At 56.8% G+C, this 17,160-nt stretch overlaps 4 protein-coding genes across 5 annotated transcripts in view; 3 read left to right on the forward strand and 1 right to left on the reverse strand.

The window, feature by feature from the left end:
* ARPC2 (actin related protein 2/3 complex subunit 2) overlaps positions 1 to 2,516 on the forward strand; it is a 29,468-nt gene extending 26,952 nt beyond the window's left edge. The window contains exon 11 of the mRNA XM_040986501.1: positions 2,063 to 2,516. Coding sequence (XP_040842435.1) covers positions 2,063 to 2,087 — 25 coding nt within the window. The 3' untranslated portion in view covers positions 2,088 to 2,516. The remainder of the gene's footprint in view (positions 1 to 2,062) is intronic.
* Positions 2,517 to 7,259: 4,743 nt separating this feature from the next.
* GPBAR1 (G protein-coupled bile acid receptor 1) lies at positions 7,260 to 10,253 on the forward strand. Its single transcript, XM_040986505.1, has 2 exons — positions 7,260 to 7,371; positions 9,003 to 10,253. Exon 2 carries the CDS (start codon positions 9,048 to 9,050, stop codon positions 10,038 to 10,040), a length of 993 nt encoding a protein of 330 aa, XP_040842439.1. The 5' UTR covers positions 7,260 to 7,371; positions 9,003 to 9,047; the 3' UTR covers positions 10,041 to 10,253.
* A 109-nt stretch (positions 10,254 to 10,362) lies between these two features.
* LOC121160580 (angio associated migratory cell protein) lies at positions 10,363 to 15,079 on the reverse strand. 2 transcript variants are annotated; one of them, XM_040986503.1, is made up of 11 exons: positions 14,850 to 15,079; positions 14,219 to 14,374; positions 13,387 to 13,506; positions 12,960 to 13,099; positions 12,602 to 12,746; positions 12,250 to 12,333; positions 12,040 to 12,155; positions 11,784 to 11,887; positions 11,593 to 11,683; positions 11,285 to 11,439; positions 10,363 to 10,828 (listed from the first exon to the last, which is right to left on the reverse strand). In XM_040986503.1, the coding sequence occupies exons 1-11, from the start codon at positions 14,968 to 14,970 to the stop codon at positions 10,753 to 10,755; spliced, it is 1,308 nt and encodes a 435-aa protein (XP_040842437.1). In that variant the 5' UTR covers positions 14,971 to 15,079; the 3' UTR covers positions 10,363 to 10,752. The 2 variants fall into 2 exon arrangements, with proteins under 2 accessions (XP_040842437.1, XP_040842436.1); XM_040986502.1 differs by having other exon boundaries at positions 14,219 to 14,377.
* A 200-nt stretch (positions 15,080 to 15,279) lies between these two features.
* The window catches only part of PNKD (PNKD metallo-beta-lactamase domain containing), a 58,652-nt gene continuing 56,771 nt past the window's right edge, over positions 15,280 to 17,160 (forward strand). The window contains exons 1-2 of the mRNA XM_040986506.1: positions 15,280 to 15,487; positions 16,226 to 16,394. Coding sequence (XP_040842440.1) covers positions 15,421 to 15,487; positions 16,226 to 16,394 — 236 coding nt within the window. The 5' untranslated portion in view covers positions 15,280 to 15,420. The remainder of the gene's footprint in view (positions 15,488 to 16,225; positions 16,395 to 17,160) is intronic.

Raw genomic sequence — 17,160 nt, forward strand, 5'->3', positions numbered from 1 at the left:
AGGTAATGGTGCATGTCTGGTGTGAGTGTGTGTCCCCACATGCCAGTAAAATCACTTGTTTTTGTGATAAGCAAAACCCCCTCTCACAGCCCCTGCCTCTGCCAGCACCCAGTGCTCCTCAGGGAGCCCCTCGGGAGCTTCATGCCCTTTCTCATGGCCCAGAAGCCTTTTCCACTGTGCTTGTTTCTGCTGCCCTTGAAAGGTTGAGAGAGAGTCTGACCAAGGTCCTAAGCAATAGGAGAGCTCTTTTCAGCCACAGAGATGGAAGGCATTTTCCCTGCTTTAGGCCAAAGCCTTTCTCCATGCATATAGATGAGTGGCCTGTATGTAATGCAGCCTCTGTGGACAGGTAGCCACATGCTGGCAACCAGTGGCAACTTCCTTTCTCCCTGGCAGCTTTTTGGTGTTCCTAACGTGGCAAAAACAGCAAGGTGGGAGGGGAGGGCGTGTACCCTGGGACATGAGCTCTTGCTGCCCCTCCAGGATCTTGTCTCAGTTCCTGTACATGCAGGTTCCCACTTAGCTGCCTGCGCCTGCAAAAGTGCTTCTTTTGCTGGGCACCATCTTGGCAGCTTTGGGTATAACATGTCTGGTTTCCTCCCAGTTGCAGAGGCCAGAAACCAGACTGCCAGCGAGGTATAGCCAAAGGGAAGCTTGCCCTGGGCAGCTGGAATACCTAGGGCAGAAGGATGGGTGGTGACAGAATGGCTGCAATGTCACCTGTGCCACCCTGGGCCCCAGGAGCTGCTGCTCAAGAGGAGGGCCCCTAGGCTGCTTCTGCCCTGCTCTACAGTTGGGAGCCCGTGCGGGTCATGCCAGACAATTGCAGCTCACAGAGCCTTGGGAGAGAGAAGTCTGGGAAATGGACAGATTGTTCATAAGCTTCCCCGGGCTTGGAAAGAGTCACTTTGCCCTTGTCTCTTCAGTGACCTCAGGCAGATATGGGCCCCAGAAAGAGGAGGAGGGAGACAATGGCACCCACCCTGGAATCAGGGAGGCAGATGTCAGCCTGGAGCAGGACAAGCTAAGACTCCCTGCCCAGAGCAGGAGGGCAGAAGCCAGGGTGAAGTCAGTGGCCCACCTGCTGCAAGAAGCTGGGGCGGGGGTGGAGGTTGGGGGAGAAGTTAAGGCTAGAGTCAGTACCCCTCAGGGCTCTGCCCACGGTGGCTCTGCCCACGGTAGAGCTCCCGAAACTTGTCTTCCAGGGTGAGGGAAATCAGAGAGTTTATTTTGGAGGCAGGTGACACCTTCAGGGCAGGCAAAATGGCAAGCCCCTATTTTTGCTCTGATTCTCCACGGTTCTCGGCTCTTGCTTCCAGGCAGCATTACTGAGAACCCATAGCTACCAATTAGCAGCCTATGCCTGGGAACCAGCCAGCCCTTCTGGAAAAATATGGGGATTGAACAGAATACTACAACTCAAGCCTAGAAAACCAGCAAGTGTTCCATAGCCAGAATATAGTCACACCTGACAACACAAGTGCCGTTAACCTTGAAGGGGGGTTTTAAGTCATTACCACTGTCTCCCGGAGTCGGCTTTGGAATAAAGCTGGAGTCACCAAAGAATCAAACCCAGGCACTCTGATGTGGGGCTTGTGTATCCGACTGCTGAGCTGCATGTCTTCTCCACCCCCCGAGCTTCCTGTGGCCCTCTGGTTCTTGAAATAGAGGGTTCAGGAGCTGCCATCTAGGAGTCCTAAGAGGTACCAGCTGCTAAAGCTGACTGCAGAGCACTACAAAACATTTGAGCCCTGTCTGAATTAAAGGACATGTAGACCATCCAGAAATGGCTATGTGACTCTCCCAGTTTAACCTGATATGTTTTGTGTTCTTGTGGACAGATGATGCCTGGTACTCAGGACACTCAGCAGGCAGAGGGAGATGGGAAAGCGAGTCTTTGAGAGCCAGGGAGCCTCGCCCTGTGCTCCCTGTGTCTGCCTGTGGCGCTGAACCTTTCCTCCTCCTCTTAGATGTCTCTTGAGGGTCCCATCTAGCTGAAGAGTGGGGTGGAAGGAAAGGGCAGCCAGCGAGCAGCCTTCACACTTGCTCTCCATCTCTACAGGGGGAAGACGTTTTCATCCCGCTAACCCTCGGGAACTGGAGGAGGAAGCGGCTGGCAACTGAAGGCTGGAACACTTGCTACTGGATAATCGTAGCTTTTAATGTTGCAACTCTTCAGGTTCTTAAGGGATTCTCCGTTTTGTTCCATTTTGTACACGTTTGGAAAATAATCTGCAGAAACGAGCTGTGCTTGCAAGGACTTCATAGTTCCCGAGAATTAAAAAAAAATCCACTTGATCAACTTAATTCTTTTTCTTTTATCTTCCCTCCCTCACTGCCCTGCCCTTCCCTTCAACCCTCTTTTCCAAGCTGTTCCGCTTTGCAATATGTTACTGGTAATGAGTTGCAGAATAATGCAATCTTAACTTGTTTTCTCCTTAAGTGTTTGAGTTCAAAACTCCTGTATCTAAAGAAATACGGTTGGGGTCATTAATAAAGAAAATCTTTCTATCTTATCTGAGAATTTGCTGGATTTCTGGACTATGAGTCCAAGATTGAGAGGAGGATTAAAGTGTTGTGTGGTTTATTCCGGTATCACAAATAATATCTACTATTTCCCAAAACATACCCCACCAGGGGTGGTGGTTTGGGACGTTGATGGGTGTTAGGTGCAGGTCTGACACCAACAAACTGGTGAGTTAGAACTAGGAGAATTTTAGAGGTACCTACAAAGGTCTGAGAGCTGCCAAATGTTTTGTTTTCTTTATTTGAAAGAGAAATATCCTAATGATTTCTACCTGATTTTGTTCATGTACATTTGAAAAGCAAAGTTCTACAGAGATGTTCCATTCATTGATTCACTCTTTAAATGGCTGCAAGTGCTGGAGCTGGGCTGGTCCAAAGCCAAGAGCCAGGAGCTTCTTCTGGGTCTCCTGCATGTTTTCAAGGGCCCAAGCGGTGAGGCCATCTTCCACTGCTTTCCCAATGCATTAGCAGGGGACTGGATCAAAAGTGAAGCAGCTGGAACATAAACCAGCACCCATCTGGGCTGCCAATATTTTTGCCAGCAATACCACAGCACCCACCTCTGCCTTCCTACTTTTACTATTTTCTCTACCCAAGGCAGTGTGTTTCAGAGTGGTTCAAGAATCAGTAATGCACTACTAGGATGCTGTATGGGCACCAGTTCATGTCTCTGCTGCTCCATTTCCCATCTTGCTCCCTGCTTGTGGCCTGGCAAGACAGTGGAAAAGGTCCCAAAGCCTTGGGACCCTGCACCCACGTGGGAGATCTGGAAGAAACTCCGGGCTTCAGATTGGCTCAGCTCCAGCCATCACAGCCACTTGGGGGATGAACCAGTGGACAGAGGATCCTTCTATTTTTATCTCCTTTTCTCTGTAAACCCGCCTTTCCAATAAAAGTAAATAAAATTTTTTTAAGGGGGAGGGCTCCCAGAGCGCTCAGGGTGCTGATTTCTCATCACCCAGATGGAGTGCCTGGAAGGAGAGCCAGGCTTAACCAACATCAGGAAGGTAGAGGTTCTGTAAGCTTGAGCCCACTTGAGTCTATGAGGATAATTTTGACTAGAAGGATTTTTTGATTAGAAGGGTAATTTTGACTAGAAGGATTTTTGGCTTGTTGATGACATCAAAATACAACTCCTTCATAAGCTGAAACACTACACTATTGGCCACGGTGGGAAATGTTTGTGAAAAGCATTGTAAGTTACTAAACCAAAATTGCTGAGAGAACACATCATTAGCAAGGAAAGGGCAGTAAGTACTAGGTGTGGTCCACACTAAATCCTAATGGGGAACCTGATTCCAGACCCCCAACGGCTGACAGGAACTGCTACTCACATACTCTCCTTCCTCACCTGTTCCGGGACACACCTGGCCATACCATGGGTCCAGTCACAAAGACCCTCACTCTTCTCCCCAGTCTAGGTGTGTGGCACTGGGAGGGTGTCAAGCACACTAAAGTACATGGGCTTATCCCATTGACTGCTCGTTGGCTCCGAGTCCATGCCAGGGACCTGACCTGGGATGGGTAAATGGCAGTAGAGGAATGGGTGGGTCAGGCCAGCTGTGAGTGTTACTTAGAGTTCCTCTATGCGCTTTGCATGCTCACAGGATCTAGAGGCAGAGTCCAGTGTGAACCAAGCACCAATCTGACCTGGGGTTTTCCCCGGTTTACTTGCTGAGCATGAGGCTAGGGTGAAGAGGATAGAAAGCTCTAGAACTAGAGGAAGGAAGGCCTGGACAAAGCTAGGGGATAGGGACTTATCAGCAAAGGCAGTCAGATTGTAACAGGAAATGGGAGGTAGGGGGCAGGGAATTCATGTGAGGAAAAGGAAACAGACCTAGCTGCTGCCTTGGCCACCTCCATGAAGCTGATGCCATTCCGTTCCTAAAGCTCGGAGCCTGGATCTGCTCCGCAGTGATGGTGCTTCCTCCTGGGGGTGCTACAAGAACCACAGCATCCATGGTTCTTTGTAAGCTCCGTGTCTGACCTGGAGAATTTTGGCTACTTATACCAACAGGAAGGAACACAGTTTGTTCTGCCCAGGCAGCTGACTTGGTGCTTTCTGAAGCCACGGTCCCGGCCAGTCTCGGTCACAGGATTGTGCTAGGAGAGGGCTATCTGCTCTCGCCTTTGGGAGCCAACCAGGGCTCAGGAAGCCCCACCCGCACTCTCAGCCTGTGCCCCGCAACTGGGTTCTCACAGCCAATGAGGATCACAGGCCCCCAGGCTCCAAAGCAGGAGAAACAGATCTCCAAGGGGGTGGCAGTACACGATGGAGGCCCTGGAACCCTGTATGCCACAGTGCCAGTGGTTACCCCGATTGCCACAGCTGCCCTGCCTCTGGCTCTGGCACACCAGAGCCCTCCCCAGTAGTGAAGGGCAGCTGCCTGGAATGGGTCAGGCCCTGGCCCTGACGGCGGAGTGGAGAGGAGCCAGATGACCCAGTGAAATGGCAGCAGGATTGATGGGGGCCAGACAGAGTCCAGCCTCCCGGCTTCCCCCCCCCCCCCCCATTCTCTGGGTCATCCCACACACAAGTGTTTAGACAGAGGAGCAGAGAAGAAACGCAGACGTTCTGGATCTTGCTGGGAGGAGGCCTGTTTACTGCTTGGCAGGCCTGTGTCCAAGGGGCCTGTACCCACTTGTGTCCAGATCCCAGGCTGAACTCTCCCAGAGCCTCTGACCTCTGCCCCACCGGATAGCGTGGGAGGAGGGGGGTCTGGCGGCCACGTCCTCCCTGGGAGGTGGCTGTGAGGCTGGCTACATTGCTCTTCCCACTGTCCATCCCAACAGAGCCTAGTGACACTGGGGTCCCCACCACTCTCATGGGAGACCCATATGGAATTCCAGGCTCCTGGCTTCCACCTGGTCCAGACCTAGTCATTGCAGCCATTGGGAGTAAATCAGCAGTTTCATCTGTAACTCTGCCTTTCAAGTAAATTATAAAGGAAAAAAAAATTACTTCTGGGGGCCCCAAATTGGCTATGCATTGGAGATGGCAGAAGTCCCCTTATCCTGTCTCCTTGGGTTCTTCAGCCTGGAAGGCGTTACTTGAGTCTTGCCTGCAGCCTGCTTGGCTTGATTGGGCCTGGAAGGAGTTAAAAGGCTGAGATTCCATCTGGGTCTCCCAAACCTCAGGTACATTAGCCGGAAGATGGATTGGAAGAGGAGTAAGCGGGACTAGAAGCCAGGCACTCTGATGTGGGAATGGAGACCTCTCAAGCAGCAGCTTAGCCGCTGGGCCACCAGTGCTCAGTGGAGTTCTTAATTTGCAGGGGAGCGGGGGAGGGAGGGGAGGGAGAGAGGCAGAAATGCTAATAATATTATCTCATTTAGTTTCACAATGGGTGAATACATGTGTGAACCCCATTTTCTTTATTGATTACATTGCATTATGTGACACAGTTTTATAGGCACTGGGATTCCCCACACCCCTCCCCAACCCCCCCCATGGTGGATTCCTCCACCTTGTTGCATTACCACAGGTGAACCCCATTTTTTTTTTAAATTTATTTTTATTATTTTGTTTTATTGGAAAGGCGGATATACAGAGAGGAGAGACAGAGAAGAAGATCTTCCATCCGATGATTCACTCCCCAAGTGAGCGCAACGGCCGATGCTATGCCAATCCGATGCCAGGAGCCTCTTCCGGGTCTCCCATGCGGGTGCAGGGTCCCAAAGCTTTGGGCCGTCCTCAACTGCTTCCCTGGGCCACAGGCAGGGAGCTGGAAGGGAAGTGGGGCTGCCGGGATAGAACCGGTGCCCATATGGGATCCCGGGCGTGCTAGGCGAGGACGTTAACCACTTGCGCCACCACGCTGGGCCCGAACCCCATTTTTATAGATGAGAAAATCAAGGCAAGAAAGTTAGTCATTTGCCCAAGTTCACGCAAGCAGGATCCCAGCTATCCTGCTTGCATGAACTTGGGAAAATGATTGCAGTACTGGCTCAGGTGCCTTAACCACCATGGAGGAAGCAGGAAAGGAGGCACTTCCTGTGATGAGCCCCGATTAAGTGCCAGGCATGGGGTGTATGCTGTTGGATGTACTGTCTCATGACAGTTTCTACAACAAACCTAAGAGGGTGGTCTTATACCCATTTTGTAGTGGGGAAAACTGAGGACCCACAAGAGATTGGCAAAGGCCACAGCCCTAGAGCCATTTGCACTTCATAACCCAGAACTTGACCTCAGAATGTAGCCAACAAAAGTGTGGCATGACCTTCAATCTGGGAAGACAAGATCAACCTCATATGCTTTCACACCATCATGGGGTAGGATAGAGGACAAGATGCTGGGGCCCCATAACACCCCTCCTGTGCTGCCACCATCGCAGTCTCACATCCTATGCACACATGCTCCCCTTCAGCAGATGACAGAAGCTGGACACATTGTCATCTGGCTGCTCCAGGGACTTAGAGCTCCTAAATGTAAATATGTTAGCAGAGGCCGGAAGCAGGAGGAGCTGACCAAATCATTATGCATGAACGAATGACTCCCATCAGTGCTTGTCACGGGTGCTGGGAAAGGAGGACCCCAGTACAAGGAAGGAGTACTGAGGGTGAGGAAGGAGGTCCCCTGGTTTCTGTATCAGGCCCCACCCCCAGAGGCGGAGCCAAGGCTAAGCCCCGCCAGCCTCAGCTTCTCCACCCCTCTGGGAGCCCAGGCACAGGGCAGAGCCTGGGCAGGCTAGCCTGGCCCTGGTGATCCCCACAGAGCACAGGCTCCACACCGACCAGCTGGGACACCAGACATGGTCCAAAGCCCTGCAGGGCTGGCTGCTGTGACTTCCCGACTCTGCAAGACAAGCCCAGGCAGGGTGAAAAACACCTGTGCCCTACGGCCATGTGAGTATCCTCTCCCGTCCCCTGGGGCCCCTTGTCCCACCCCTCTAGATTTCAGAGACCTGAAGAGGTCCCTGCATGTGGCTCAAAGCCACCAGGCAGTGGGCGTTGGTGCAGCCAGCCCCCTGCTAGGAAGTCATGCCTGGGGGCTGTCCAGGTGAGGTGGGGTGTAGGGCTGGGAGCTGTAGCTCAGCCCAGGGTGGGGGGATAATGAACCCTGTATCTCAAGGTTAAACAAAGCAGACAGTGTAGAGAGGAAGAGAAACAGAAAGCAGGGGACCACAAGAGAAGGAAAGTTGTCCTGTGCAAGGAACATGAGGGGGAAATGGGGAAGGGGACCTGGGGACACAGTAGCTTGGAGGCCCCCTGGGTTGGGGGCCCTGGGAGCACATAGGGAACAGCGGGGGACATCCTGAGAAGCCATGGGACCCTGCTGCTCAGACCTAAGGAGCCCAGGGGGAAGCGGGCATCTTTTCCTTGTTGACTTGAATCCCAGCAACCACAGCTGCCCTGCTATCGACAGAAGCAGAAGTTCCCACAGGAGCCGGGCCCCCTCCCTCCCTCCCTTCCCAGAATAGGGTGATGGGAATGTGGAGGCCAGAGACCAGGGAGCCACGGGAAGGGGCGGACAGTCAGGGGCACAGGCAAGGACCTAAGTCATGGTGTGAGAGTTGCCACAGCCTCCAGCTGTGACAGAGGGTCTCTCCTTGCCACGGGCTGTGGCCAGACATCCCCCTCCCCCTGCACTTCCTCTCTTTGCCCCCAGCTGTTGCTAGTGTAGAACAGCCGAGTTTATGGGCTGGAAGTCCTACCCGGAGGCTGCTCACTGAGCTGGAACCAGCTTTACAAGGATGGCTGCGGAGGCCCCAGATCTGGCCCAAGGGGAGGCTCTCTTGATAACCAGCTGGAACAACCCTCCCCCAACTGGTGTTCTCCTCCCTCTCTGCTTCTGTGAAAGCTTTGCCTGAGGGAGGCTGGGGGTATATCCACAGGCTGGCTGGGTTGGCCTTGTGGTCTGAACACCCCACCTCCAAGCAGAAATGGACAAAGCTGACCAGTGGGACACGAATGAACTGTCTATGAGGTAGCCTCCAATCAGCATATATGTGTATGTGTTGCTAGATTTAGTTTTCCTTTTTTCTTTCTTTTTTTTTAAGATTTTAAGTCAGATTTATGGTAAAGTCAGATTCAGAGAGAAGAAACAAAGATCTTCATCTACTGGTTCACTCCCCAAGTGGCCTCAACGGCCAAGGCAGAGCTGACCTGGAGCCAGTATCCAGGAGTTTCTTCTGGGTCTCCCACACGGGTGCAGGGTCCCAAGGCTTTGGGCCGTCCTCAACTGCTTTCCCAGGTCACAGGCAGGGAGCTGGATGGGAAGTGGGGCAGCTGAGATGAACCAGCACCCATATGGGATCCCAACAAGCAAGGTGAGGATTTCAGCCACCAGGCTACCGTGTCAGGCCCAACTTAGTTTGTCAAGAAACCCAAGTAGAAATTTTAATGTACATTCTTCATTGGCAGGGAGGGAATCCATTTGTGCCTAGAAGCACACAGCCCATACTGGGTAATGCAGTACACCTGTGTGGGCCCCCCTTCTCTGTCCCCACAGCTAACTGTCCTTGTTCTTCACCTAGGTGTGCTGGTGGCTGTTCCAGGCCTCATCCGCCCCAAGGCCTAAGATGACACCAAACAGCACTGAGGAGGTACCCAGCCTAGTGCCCACAGCGGCCCTGGGGCTCTCGGTGGCCCTGGCGAGCCTCATCGTTGCAGCCAACTTGCTCCTGGCACTAGGCATTGCCTGCGAGCGCCGCTTGCGCAGCCCACCTGCGGGCTGCTTCTTCCTGAGCCTGCTGCTGGCCGGGCTGCTTACAGGTCTGGCACTGCCCGCCCTGCCAGGGCTCTGGAACCACAGCCACCGGGGCTACTGGTCCTGCCTGCTCCTCTACCTGGCCCCCAACTTCTCCTTCCTCTCCCTGCTTGCCAACCTGCTGCTGGTACACGGGGAACGCTACGTGGCGGTGCTGCGGCCCCTCCAGCCTCCGGGGGATATCCGGCTGGCCCTGCTGGGCACCTGGGCAGGCCCCCTGCTCTTTTCTAGCCTGCCAGCTCTGGGGTGGAACCACTGGACTCCGGATGCCAACTGCAGCTCCCAGGCTGTCTTCCCAGCCCCCTACCTCTACCTTGAGGTCTACGGGCTTCTGCTGCCAGCCGTGGGGGCCGCTGCCCTGCTTTCGGCCCGTGTGCTGCTCACAGCCCACCGACAGCTGCAGGACATCCGTCGCCTGGAGAGGGCGGTATGCCGGGACGCACCCTCAGCTCTGGCCCGGGCCCTCACCTGGAGGCAGGCCCGGGCGCAGGCCGGGGCCACACTGATCTTCGGGTTGTGCTGGGGACCCTATGTGGCCACACTGTTCCTGTCGGTGCTGGCCTATGAGCATCGCCCGCCCCTCGGGCCTGGCACTCTGCTGTCTCTCCTCTCCCTGGGCAGCGCCAGCGCAGCAGCCGTTCCCGTGGCCATGGGGCTGGGAGATCACCGCTACACAGCCCCATGGAGGGCAGCCGCCCGACGGTGCCTGCAGTGGCTGCGGGGCAGAGGCTCCCAGGGAAGTCCTGGCCCCAGCACTGCCTACCACACCAGCAGCCAAAGCAGTGTTGATCTGGACTTGAACTAGGATGAGGCCCCTACTGACCGTGACCCCTGGCGACTGAGCCCACTTGTCTGCATCAGAGCCTCTGCCTACAGCTTAACCCACCCCACACAGTGCCCTTTCCCTGTCCCTGGAGTGGAGAAGCCAGCAGCCAAGTCACAGAAAGAAACCAAGGGAGATTCCTACTCCAGACTGATGGGGGTGAGGTAGACGCTAAGGTCTGGGGCAGAAGGGCGCACAGTCACTTCGAGGTGGGCGAGGTTCCTGGCGGCTCTGTCACATAGCTTGTGGCCTTCACTACTTCCTCCAATCAGCTGGCCACCACACACTCCACACAGACACTGCCTCTGGGAAGTATATTTTATTTACATGTTTAAAATCTGTAGCTAGTATCTCTTGCTCCTTTCCACCCCCGGGGTCTCAGGGAGGGAAGGAACGGGAGCCTCCGTCATCTACTCCCCACTTGCAAACACACAGCCGTTGCAATGCTCACACCAGCGAATGAGTGAGAGAGAGAAAGAGGCCTGTCCCCCGCCCCCCAACACACACAAACCCAGGGTCACTGGGTCTGCACCAGGAGAGGGAACACCCTGGGGTAGGGGTGGGGTCTAAGGAGGAGGAGAGGATAGAGAGGGGCAGGCCAGACGGAGGGGCTGGAAAGTGGGGCCAGGCCCCCACCATACCCCTCTGTACCCCGCCGCCTCTGCTGGTGACACAAGGCCAGAAGCTGTAGCCATTAGCGGTCAGGCCTCTGGACACAAAAGACTTTTGCTTTGTGGTCTCCTGACGTGGTCACCACCAGGGAGGCATCTCTGTGGACAGAAGGTAGGAGCCTGAAGTGGGAGCTGGGGGAATCCTCAGCTACCACCCATGGGTCCTGGAATGGGCGCCTACCAGTCCTCGGTGCCTGAGGCTGGACTGACGCAGCCACAACCCCAGCAGGAAGGCCAGGGAGGAGAGGCCCTAGCGTGGGAGCAGCACAGAGCAAAGTGGACAGGACACACCACAGCCCAGTACCCCATGGCGAGATGTGAGGCTGGGGAGGGCATGGTCACCGAGGAGGTGGGGCCAGACCAGAAACCAAGACCCCCTAGGCTTGACCCCTGGGTGGGGTTTCCCAGCCTGCCTGTCTCCAGAGCCAGGACTAGACCTTGTTGGGCTCTGGCTTCACATCAGGGTGCCCTCCCACACCCCAGGGGTCCTGTGTCCCCACATGTTAATGTCACCTTCTAGACAGAGCCCATGTGGCCCGAGGCCCCGTCACTCACTTGCTGAGGGCAAAGTCCAGGATCTCAGCCGTGTGACCCCGGTAATCTGTGAGCAAGCGGCCAGTCCGGGCATCCCAGAGGCGCACCACACCATCCAGGCTGCAGGTGTAGACCACAGCGGTACCTGCCTCCCACAGCAGCTGCACAATCCCGGACTGCCGCGGGTGTGACAGAGGCAGGCCCAAGATCAGCGCTGGGAAAGCTGAGAGCATCTGCTCTCAGCTCCCCCGGACGGTAGGCCCCAGACAAGGGCTCCTTGTCTGGAGCCCGCAGCAGTAGCCAGGGCCAGAGGCCCATGGGGGACCTACCTGGTGCTGACACTGGTGCCTGAGAGTCTGCGTAGACAGGTCATAGATGGCCAAGGTTCCGTCCAGGTAGCCGACAGCGGCCAGGGGCATCCTGGACAGAGGAGAGCCCCAGGCAGGCTCATGAGTGCCTGGGCTCGCAGCTCTTCTTCCCAGCCCTCAGTGCCTCCCACAAGGCCCTGGTTCACACTCACACACTACAGAAGCCCAGCGACTCCACTGAGTTAGACTCGCTCTCCTCGCCTTCACCTGGGCTGGGCTGGGAGGCCACGGTCTCAGGTCTGAAGACACCCACAACCTAGAAGGGAGTAGGAAGGGTCAGGCAGGGCCTGCCCCTGAAAGAGAGGCAAAGTGGGGGTGAGGAGGCAGAGCTGAGAGAGGTTGGGGTGAGGAGGCAGGAACAAAGACACTGGGAAGCAGAGGCCCCCAGCCAGGCTGTGGTGCACTCACCTTGCCAGTGGTGGCACTGACCAGCTTGGCCTGGCAGTCCACAGAGCCGGTCAGGATCAGGCTGCCATCCTGATTGGTGGCCACACAGGTCAGAGGACCCTGGTGACCCTCAGGCCCTAGGAAGGGACAGGGGAAATGTTGTCGGACTTCCGACTGTCTCCCCCTTCCCAGTCCTCAGCGCCCTCCCCACACTGCAGCCCTCATGGGTACCTTTTAGCACATGGATGGGGTTGCCCTGCTTCAGGTCCCAAATCCTGATGGTGCCGTCTTCGTAGCCGACCACAGCTCTCTTCCCTGAAGGCCACAGGCACAGGAGCAGAAGGGAGAGTCAGGGCAGAGGGGGTGCCCAGACGCAATAGGCAAGAGGAAAGGGAAGAAAGTAAAGACGCTGATTCCGCCCCTGCCCCCACCCCACACACGCGGGAATTCCTGGGTCTGCTGTCGACCCAAAGCGTGGGACAGGCCTCAGGGAGGGAGGGAGGGAAGGAAAGAGGAAGCCTGGAGCCACAACCAGGATGCCAGCTCCGCACCCAGCCAAGGCGACACAGGCAGCTGCTCTCACCATCAGGGAGGACGTGGCCACAGGTGGCGGGGCAGGTGGGACCCTGGAACGTCTTACAGTCGCCATTTGGGACCTTCCACATCCAGGTATTTCCATCAGCCGTGCCTGCTAGGAGGACAGGTGCCCGAGGGTGCCACTCCATCCACTGGGCAGAGAGAAAGGATTTGTGGTGATGTCCGTCACTGCCCCCCAACCCAGCCCGGGTGGGAGCCCACCCCATCCCAAGCTGCTTCACTTCTGGAGGTGGGGCAGACACTGCTGCCAGCCCTTGGGCTCGTGGCTGGCTGGTCCAGGACAGATGGGCCACGCGTCCTCCCTGTCAACTGCTCAGTACTGAATCCCACTGCGAGCAGCTCACCTCCAGGTCTCCCGCCTCGAAGGACCACACCTCTTCCTTGGTGTCCACCTGCCATACTTTCAAGAGGCCACTCATGTCACCCGTGGCCACTAAGGTAGAGTCATGGCTGAATCCCACACAAGTCACAGAGTCTTTATGGCCTGTAAAGAAACGTGGGGACAAACATAGAACACAGAGGACCTAGTACTGTGGGCACACGTACGCGAACAAACTTCCCACGGCCCAAGACAGACCCTACTGGTCCCCAACTTAATTAGGTGGTGTATGTCGGTCCCCCTGCCCACTCTGCACCTCCACCCATGCTCCTCCAGGTTGTCCCTACACACCGCGGACACAGAGCGCCCCCCACCCCGAAGCCCCCACGGACCATGCTGCTGCTGCCCTCTGTGCCCGACTCCCGGCATAGAGCCAGCATGACCCCCCTCACCTGCACACTCAAACAGCAGCTCGCCATCACTGAGCCGCCACACAAAGGCCTTGTCGTCTTCACCGCCCGTCACTGCCAAGGTGTTAGTCTTGGGGTCCAGGCTTACACAGAATACTGAGGCTGTCCCAAGAGACATGTTCACCCTTAAGGGCACCTTCAGAATCTTCAGGAAACACACCCCCTCCCCCAATGCAACCCAGCCTTCCCTCCTAAGTTCCCAGAAGTTCCGAAACCAGCTTGATGTCATGAAGAGCCCTCCCCTCCCTGCTCCACGAGTCCTTGTCCAGGACACAATGCCCCCATGTGCAGGTCCTCTCATCCCGTGCCCAGAGGCAGGGGCTGTGCGTGATGTGTGCCAGGCTGGTGAGCACAGGAGACCACCCACGTGGGGAGGGAGTGGGGAGGTTTGTGTCACGGGTTTCTAAGATCTAACCTTGGAGAATATTAAAATATGTTCCAAAAGGTATCTTTCTTAGAATCAATGACTTTTGACTTTCAACAACTTTTTCTCTTTTTGTTTGTTTGAAAGGCAGAAAGACAGAAAAAAAGAGAACTCCCCTCTGCCAGTTCCCTCCCCCTATTGTCCCCAAGCACAACCAGGAGCCAGGAGCTCCACCCGGGTCTCTCATGTGGGTGACAGGGCCCCAGCCACTGGGAGATGGACACGGATGCCCCAAGAAGACAGGCCAGATGCCCACCCTAAAAGATAACTGATTGTTTTATTTTTTTCCTTCTTAAAGAAAACTCAACTCCTGGTGGCTGAGGCCACCTGTCCCATTGGCCCCCAAAGCCCACCTGCTCTCACTTCGGAGCCACCTCCTTCCGGACCTACCTGAGTGCAAGGCAAAGGTGACCTCACTGTCGTCAGGGCCCTCCATGCTGCCGACCACCCCCTCCTGGGGTTCCAGAACCCAGCCCTCCTCGTTGCCCTCTTCCTCCTCTTCCTCCTCCTCAAAGTCCACATCTTCCATCTCCTGGGCCAGATCATCTGCTTTGGAGTGAGTGGGTAGAGGAAAGACAGAGGCAGGGCTCAGGGAGGGCGGGACAACGCTACCAGTGACGGGGAAGCCTGAGGCTGGAGCGGGCCACGCGGCCAGGAGGCAGAATGAGGGTCACGGGCAGCTGGGGTGCTGCAGGGGTGCGATGAGCGGAGAGGAGGGGGCGTGCAGAACCGGGGCAAACGCTGAGGACCTCAGGCTGGCCGGCGACCGAGTGGGAAGGCAAGCCGAGGGCATGATGGGAAGGGGGTGTGTGAGGGGAAGGGCCAGGGGAGGCGTCAGGGAACCCCCACCCCGGTCAGGCCCGAGAACTAAGTGGGGGTGGGGGAGAGGCGGGAGGGAGCGGGAGGTCGGCGGGAGGGATCGGCAGGCAGGGCACGGAGAGTAGGGGGAGAGGCGGGGGTCGGAGGCCAGGCCAGGGGTGAGCGCCTCCTGTCCCGTGGCCGCGGGAGCGGCGGTTCTCACCCGGGTCCGGTGGACCAGGCTCCAGTTCTACCACCTCGATAATCTCTTCATCGCCATGAAAGCTCAGGGTCTCCAGCGGAGGGGTGTCAGCGGCGGCCCCGCTTTCCGATTCGGACTCCATGCGGAGCAAGCGGCCGATCCACTTCTCAGGGCCCAAACGCCTCCCAGAGTCAGCTCTGCGCGACGACGCGGAACTCGAGCCCCTCCTCCCGGGAGGAAGTGGGCGTAGGCAACGCCCCAGCAGAAAGAGCGATGGCCGCGCCACCAATGGCGGCGGGGGCTGGCTGGCTGAACCACCAATCGAAGGGTAGAGATGGGAGACGGGACAGGGGCGTGGCGAGCAGGCCCCTCCGAAACTCCGCCCAGTATAACTCCGCCCCCGGCGGGAGGGAAACAAGCGAGTGCGCGCCTCCCCGGTCTCCTGGGAATAGTAGTTCCCCGGGTTCGTTCCGCGGGCTTCTGGGATATGTAGTTTCTGGTCTGTAAGCAAGGCGGAAGGAGCGGGGGAGGCCCCTTACGCAAACTACAATTCCCGGCGGGGAGCGCGTTGAAGGGGGGGTGGGATCTGAACATGGCGGCGGTGGTAGCGGCTACGGCGCTGAAGGGCCGGGGGGCGAGAAACGCCCGCGTCCTCCGGGGTAAGGAGAGGGACCCAGGGGCGGGCAGAAGTGCAGGAGACCCCTGTCCCTTGACACACCACCTGACGTAGCAGCGGCTCAGGGCTGTCGAATCATGCCCACAGCTCTCTGCAGAATGTTAAGAGTCTGGGGGAGAATCCATGCTCTGTGGCTGTCACCCCGTCAGTCCCCCTGCCGTCGGGTTCCACGACGCCTCTGGGGTCTTGCAGCGAGGGAGCCCTGAGGAAGCCTTTCAGACTCCCGCGCTCCGGGTGTTCCACACTCACCGCAGTGCAGAGGAAAGCGCCCCGGTGGGTTCCAGCCCCGGAGAATTGGCAGTTTGACCTTGGGGCGAGGCGGTTGTTCTCGGGACCTTCGGTTTCCTCTTCGCTACCGTGAGAGGTCGAAGTAGATCCCCCCCTTAAGCTCCCTTCCAGGGCTCCTAGCATCCTGCAGTTGTAAAAAACCTTTTCCCGGATTCCTTTCGGGAGTCTCGCGTGAGTCTCCCCACTGCGGTCCTTCCTTCCCGTCCTGGCGTCCGTGGGGGGGTAATAAAAAAGCGAAGCTTGCTCTCCTGGCCCCAGGGTGACGAGCCTGCAGTGACGTGGAAGTGACTGCCAAAGGTGCCTCTTCCCAGGCGGTTTCCCCTGTGGATGCTCGCTAGCACCTATTACTGTGAGCTGTAGTCACCTCAACCTCCCTGCCCCTTACCCCTGCCCCCTCCACCCCTCACCCACCTGCCTCTCCCTCCTTCCCCAGGGATTCTCTCCGGAGCCACTGCCAACAAAGCTTCCCAGAACAGGAGCAGAGCCCTGCAAAGCCAGAGCTCTCCGGAGGGCAAGGAGGAGCCTGAGCCCCTCTCCCCGGAGCTGGAATACATTCCCAGGAAGAGGGGCAGGAACCCCATGAAAGCTGTGGGGCTGGCCTGGTGAGTTGGAACTGCCCCTTGGCTTGCCAATGGTGGGGGCGGTGGGGGGGGGGATTGGGGAGGGTTCAGGACCCATAAGTTGCTTCACATGTTTCAGATGGTGAGCAGGATCCAAGGCCTGGAGTCTGAGGAGTGGGGAGGAGGGAAAAGTGTATGAAACCAGGAAGACTGTGGCTTTTTGGTGATGCGATGCAAATTTGGGTCCGTGGCCTCCATCTCCCTTTGCAGACTTGGGGTGAGACCCATGTTCCAGTGCTGAGTTGAGAGTCTGTTAATTGTACAGAAACAGCAAGATCTCCTGGATGTGACTCTGACCTTAACGCTTGTTACCGATGAGAGAGGGGAAGGGGGTGTTCACAGGGCTCCCCGGCACCTGAGGTGCGCCGCTGTGCTTTACCAAGTACTGTTCTGATCTTCATCTCACGATCCCATTTCACAGAGATGGCATTCTCAGCAGGTCTTGTGACTCCATGCTCTCCTCTCCTACCCCCCCACCCACCAGAGTACCTCCCTGGTAGTTGTTGAAGTTAAGAGCAGAGTCTGGGAGAGGAGGTGGGGTCTGTGGGTAGACTTCTAGAGGGGAAAAGGGCCGAGGAGGGTTTGTGCCTCAGAGTATCCCGGCCTAGGGGCCACAGTGGGGCAGTGGGCAGAGACCCAAGGCATGTGTGAAAGTCTGAACTTGACCCATGCAGGGACAAGAGGGCCAAGGAGGTATGTAGCAGGGCAGTAGCCTGGCTCCCCCTCCAGCTGCCTACACAGGGAAAAG

The sequence above is a fragment of the Ochotona curzoniae genome, unplaced genomic scaffold (genome assembly GCF_017591425.1).
Source record: "Ochotona curzoniae isolate NIBS_2020 unplaced genomic scaffold, NIBS_Ocur_1.0 contig_4514, whole genome shotgun sequence".
Classification (NCBI taxonomy): domain Eukaryota; kingdom Metazoa; phylum Chordata; class Mammalia; order Lagomorpha; family Ochotonidae; genus Ochotona; species Ochotona curzoniae.